We start from the raw sequence: 5660 nt of genomic DNA on the forward strand, positions 1-5660 counted from the left end.
CCCCCCCCCCCCCCCCCCCCCGTCCCCACCCCATCCATGAGCTGACATGGCTTCCCTATGGGTCCCGGGAGGAAAACTCAGGAACCCTCTTTCCGAGCACTGAATGAAACTGCCCTGTCTCTACCCATCAGATGGAACCCAGTGCCCGTGCCCCCTTCACCGAAATCACCCAGCACCTGGAATGGATCCTGGAGCAGCTGCCTGAACTAGCCCCTCTCACCAGGACTTCCCTGACCCACAATCAGGGTAAGTGAGCATGACCTTGACCCAACTGAAGTCCTTTTGCCTCTCTCCTCCTTAGAACTCAGAGAATTATCTGGGGGAGGCTAAGTATATTTATTAGTTGAGAAGGCTGAGCGGTGGGGTGGGGTGGGTAGGGTGGGAGGACATGTCAAAGAAGGTAGTTTTCTAATGCTGGAGCCTGAGGGAGGGGAGAAAGGAAAGGAGAGGGGAAAAGGGCCTGGAAGTGATATTCCTTCTTTCCAAAGCACCCTGTGGGACTCCCTTTTCTAAGCTCTAGTCCCACCAGTCTCCTGGAGAATAATGAGGCCCTCAATAAGTTATGATCAAATGCTGAGAACAGTGATCACAGACTTCTTTGTCTACAGGGTCTGTTCCAAGAGGGGGTCCCTCTGCCACACTTCCCAGGCCAGACCCCCGGCTCTCCCGAAGCCGGTCAGACCTCTTCCTGCCCCCATCACCAGAATCACCCCCCAACTGGGGGGACAATCTGACTCGAGTCAACCCCTTCTCACTACGGGAAGACCTCAGGGGTGGCAAGATCAAGCTTCTGGACACACCCAGCAAGCCAGTCATCCCCCTGCCCCTTGTAGCACCATCACCACTGCCCTCTACCCAGCTGCCCTTGGTGACTACTCCAGAGACACTGGTCCAGCCTGGGACACCTGCCCGCCGCTGTCGCTCACTACCCTCGTCCCCTGAGCTCCCCCGACGTATGGAAACAGCACTGCCAGGTCCTGGCCCTCCACCTGTGGGGCCCTCGGCTGAAGAGAAGATGGAGTGTGAGGGCAGCAGCCCTGAGCCAGAACCCCCAGGACCGTCTCCCCGGCTGCCCCTGGCTGTGGCCACAGACAACTTCATCAGCACTTGTTCCTCAGCCTCCCAACCCTGGTCCCCTAGATCAGGACCTCCCCTCAACAACAACCCCCCAGCTGTGGTGGTAAACTCCCCACAAGGCTGGGCTGGGGAGCCCTGGAACCGGGCCCAACATAGCCTACCCCGGGCGGCAGCCCTGGAACGGACAGAACCCTCGCCACCCCCTTCTGTTCCTCGGGAGCCCGATGAGGGGCTGCCCTGTCCCGGCTGCTGCCTGGGCCCCTTCAGCTTCGGTTTTCTGTCCATGTGCCCCCGCCCCACACCAGCTGTTGCCCGCTACCGCAACCTGAACTGTGAGGCGGGCAGTCTCCTCTGCCACCGAGGGCACCATGCCAAGCCACCCACGCCCAGCCTGCAGCTGCCTGGGGCACGCTCTTAGCAGTGGGGCCTGAAACTCTGGCCTTCAGGACACCCCATGAGGACAGAGCGCACTTGCTGGACAGTGCCAGCCCCAGATGGGCTGACTGACTTCTCTCCCCAACTTTTCTCCCCGTATATGGGAGCCTCAGCGTGGACTCGAGAGACAGAGCACTTCCTGTCCAACCCCTGGGCTCGCTCTTCTGTGGGGATCACTGAACCAGACACAGCATTGCTGACACACAAGACTAACACGTGCAAATTATTTAAAAATATTTCAATAAAACTGCCTGGCTGGCTCCGGGCTGCCCCTATCCACTCAGCCCATGCGCCCTCCTCCCCCCTTCCCATTCCACTATGGGAGGTTCTTGGGGGAGGCCAAAGTCCCTTGTAGAGGCTTCTTCACCCTTTTCCCAGGAGCAGTCCAGTCTCTGGGGCAGGGCTTCAAGTAGGCAGCAGGCTGGCTAGAAGTGTCAGGCATGGATCAGCCCTTGGCTGGGCACTGCCCAGAGTGAGGGACTCCTGGGGGGAGATGATCTTAGGACCTGCAGACCACAGGTTAGGTCTGAGGGATGCAGGTACTTGCTGGTATGAGTATCTGAAAGAGTAAAGCATCGGTGAGCTCTACAGTTGATTGTCACTAAACCCTCATCCAGCTCACCCCTTCTCCCCAACTCCCTGAACAGCCACATCACCAGCCTCCCTTCAGTTCTGAGCCTTACCTGCTCCTCCCTCTGTCCAACCCGCCTTTACACAAACAGCCAAGCCACCAGAGGCTGTGGACATGACTGTCCTCCCCAGGAACAAGTTTTCCCTCAGGCTCTCAGCTGCTGCTGTGAGTCTCTCTGCCCCTGGACTCCCCATGCCTCAGCCCATCCCTCACACTTACCCGGTTCAGTGCAAAGGGTGGTCCCCATCTGGAAACCTGAAAGCTGCCATCTCACAGATGCAGGGAAGACGACTTGTACACGTCTCTTGTTTCACTTCTAACCATGACCAGTATTTTTGTACCTTGGTACATTTTGAGCTTTGATTATAAATAAACTTAGAGTAGTGAAGTGGAACTGGGATACGTTCAAGACCCCTCCTCGCCCATCCTTTTTTCTTTCCCCTTGCCCTGGATAGAACCTAACCCAAGTCCTAACTCACCTTGCCTGCCTAAGACCATGTCTGGGCATGGCTCAGGGACAAATGTCTGGACTCCAACTAGAAAAACCTTTAGGGCAAGGGGAGGGAACATTCACCTGAAGTCTTAAAGATGAAAACTCCAGTTAGGGAACATAAAGAGGTGGCCACCCTGTTTCAGGGTCCCTGGGGGTTGATCCTTAAAGCTACCCCACTGCTCCCTTGCTCACTTCCCTGGGGCAGCTCTAGTGCCCCAAGTGGCCCCAACCGAGAAAGTACAACCTCAGTTTGGGCAGCCTTGTCAAGGGATGGGGAGTTAGAATGCCTGTGTTCTTCGTCAGCTGTGAATCCCTAGCTAAATCCTCAGCTTCTTCCTCTGAAAGATGACATAGGTCCCAACCTAGTAATTATTTATTTTTTTAAAGTATGTGCCAGAGACTTCTAGGTACTGGGGATAGAATAGAACATAAGACTGCCCTAAAGAGTTATTAAGCAGAGGACAGACAAATAGGCAATTACAATATTGATTTATGGAAGAGTTTTGAGAGCAGGACCTGGGGAGGAGATCTCATTACTATGTCTTTTTGAAGGGATCATGGAATTGAAAATACCCGAAAGTCCTAACAAACTTACCCAGAGTGTTTTGTATTATCAATCCACTTCCTGCTCTTATCATAGATGAGGCCAATCCAATATGTATCATCTGAACCAACATGTGAAGACAACTCACTTGACCTGCTGGGAAAACGCTGAGGGAAGATTCAGAGAGATCATAGGTGTGTGGAGAGTGACGAGAAATATGGAAGAAAATGAGCATGCTAGGGAGGACTGTAAGCTTTGGCAAGAGGGCTGTGTCCATCTTTGGTACATGCCAGCTCATCGGCAACTTGTCCCTGCATCCATCAGGTGCCACCCTGCAGATGCAGCCTCACCCTTTAGTTCACCTCCCAGCTGGGTAAGAATTTCTGCCAGCCCTTAGAGGGGAGTTATTCTGTGGGCTGTTCTGGTGCTAAGGAACCAGCCCCTACAATCCAGCCCACCAGGTATGGCACCTCTCTGCCTGAGAGGCTACGAGAGTCAAAGAACCTGTTGAGCAGCCCAGAGAGCTGATCAGCAAGCTGAGATAAAACATAGATTAAAGTAGAGATGGTTATAAGTTTCAGCTCTCATGCCAACTCCAGTCAGTTGGTAGGGGCCACCTGGAGCACTGTGCTGAGAAGATGCAGAGGCTGTTTCCAAGCACAGTGGTAAACAGTATTGTGATTGATTACTGGTATCTGCAATGTGTGCAATTGATGACATACATCCCTTTACCTAACAGTACCCACTTCAGTCTGTGGATAAGGCTAGGCTTACTGAATGTTGAAAATTTTCACTGACTGTGGCCAGGTTGGAGGACAGAGATCGACAATAGGTTTGGCTCTCCTCCCAATTTCTCTGAGTAAGTGAGAAGTAAAAGCAGCTCCTCTGGCTCAGTATCCATCCCACCGGACAGCAGGTGTCTAAAAGGCAGAAAGAATGTGTCAGCAACAACACTTGGGATGAAAGTGACTACTCAGCAATCTGGTTGCTTACAATATTCCCTTAGGTCTAATCTCGGCACCTTCATAGACTTCTAGTGCTGATCTTTGCAATCTTTCTTTCCTTTGCCTCCCCTGAAAGTGCCATAGCTGTGTATGTTAGTAAACAGCTTTAACATTCACCAACGTTACTTCTTAACAATCTGGGAAGTTTATTTTAATGGGGCCCAACTTCTGAATGATTGTAGTCCACCCCAACATTTTGGCTAACCTCACCTGGGCCCCCATAACTGTTCCATAGGCCTCTCATTCATCTCCTACCCTCCCTAGAGCATTCCCCACTTCACATCCAAGACGTCCCCACACTCCTTCAGCCTCTGGCTACCTCCTTCCCTCGCCACTCTTCCATGAGCAGACAACCTTGGTTCCTGTTTTGCTGAAATTGTGAACGACCTCCATTTCCCTGCTGTCCACTTCAAAATTTCTGTCTCTTCTCTGTTCCTCTTTTCCTGACTATCCATAGGAAACAAACATCCCTCTCTCCTTAACATCCCACAGCTCAGTCTGCACTCCTGACCCCAGCCCGCCTCCCTCCATTGCTTTGTTCCATCAGTCCCTATCTCCGTCACTCAAAAACCATTCCCTCTCCACTACCTCCCTCTCTTCTGTCTACATTTTCCTATGTTTCCACCCAGCTACACCCTTGAGCTACTGTCCAATGGCAACTTAAAGGAATAAAAAGAAGTTGGTGTGGCCAAATTGAAGAGGGTGAGGCAATAAGTGGCACACTGAAAAGTAGGCAGGGGCCTTGGAAGCCATGTTAAGTTTTTTTTTTTTTTTTTTTATCATGAGGAAGAGAAAATCAATGTAGGGCTTTACATAGAAGAATTTTGTTCACTAGCTATATACCAAGTGCCGGAACATATAATAGGTACATAATTGTTTGTGTAATTATTTAACTGGAATGAAATGATCAGATTTTTGTTTTTAAAGGGTTACTCTGGCTCCAACATGAAGAATGGACTTGGGGTGAGGGGGGATAGGAAAAACATTCAGAAAGCTGTTGCAGTTAGCTTGCAAAAGATGGCGGTGAGGGCCGGCCCGGTGGCGCACTCAGTAGAGTGCGGCGCTTGGGAGCGCAGCGGCACTCCCACCCAGGGTTTGGATCCCATATAGAGACCGGTCCACTCACTGGTTGAGCGCGGTGCGGGCGCGACACCGAGGGTTGCGATCCCGTTACCGGTCACGAAAAAAGACAAAAAGGAAAAAAAAAAAAAAACATAAGGAAGAGAAACTACATTTACTATATTTATACCATGAGTTTACATCATCTGTTTACAAGAATCATCATCTGTCAGTATTTATTGAAAAAAACCCATGTATAAGTGGAGCTGTACAGTTCAAAGGTCAACTGTATTTACTAAGGAAAGTACAACAAGGTTAGGTCCTTAAACAGTCCGAAGGCAGAGAACGGATCAGACTGGCTCAGGGCATAAGGAAAGGCTCTCGTTGAAGGGGTGGCATTAGAAAGGGACCATGAAA

At 51.2% G+C, this 5660-nt stretch overlaps 2 protein-coding genes across 3 annotated transcripts in view; one reads left to right on the forward strand and one right to left on the reverse strand.

The window, feature by feature from the left end:
• The window catches only part of TESK1 (testis-specific kinase 1), a 4358-nt gene extending 2586 nt beyond the window's left edge, over window positions 1–1772 (forward strand). Inside the window, exons 8-9 of one of the 2 annotated variants that reach the window (XM_008577774.1) lie at window positions 132–246; window positions 609–1772. In XM_008577774.1, the coding sequence (XP_008575996.1) occupies window positions 132–246; window positions 609–1495 (1002 nt within the window). In that variant the 3' untranslated portion in view covers window positions 1496–1772. The remainder of the gene's footprint in view (window positions 1–131; window positions 247–608) is intronic. The other variant, XM_008577775.1, reaches the window with a different exon arrangement.
• The window catches only part of CD72 (CD72 molecule), an 8649-nt gene continuing 4724 nt past the window's right edge, over window positions 1736–5660 (reverse strand). Inside the window, exons 6-8 of the mRNA XM_008577773.1 lie at window positions 3979–4100; window positions 3232–3347; window positions 1736–2500 (exon numbers count right to left, since the gene is read on the reverse strand). Of these exons, the coding sequence (XP_008575995.1) occupies window positions 2368–2500; window positions 3232–3347; window positions 3979–4100 (371 nt within the window). The 3' untranslated portion in view covers window positions 1736–2367. The remainder of the gene's footprint in view (window positions 2501–3231; window positions 3348–3978; window positions 4101–5660) is intronic.

Source organism: Galeopterus variegatus, unplaced genomic scaffold (genome assembly GCF_000696425.1).
Source record: "Galeopterus variegatus unplaced genomic scaffold, G_variegatus-3.0.2 Scaffold1578, whole genome shotgun sequence".
Classification (NCBI taxonomy): domain Eukaryota; kingdom Metazoa; phylum Chordata; class Mammalia; order Dermoptera; family Cynocephalidae; genus Galeopterus; species Galeopterus variegatus.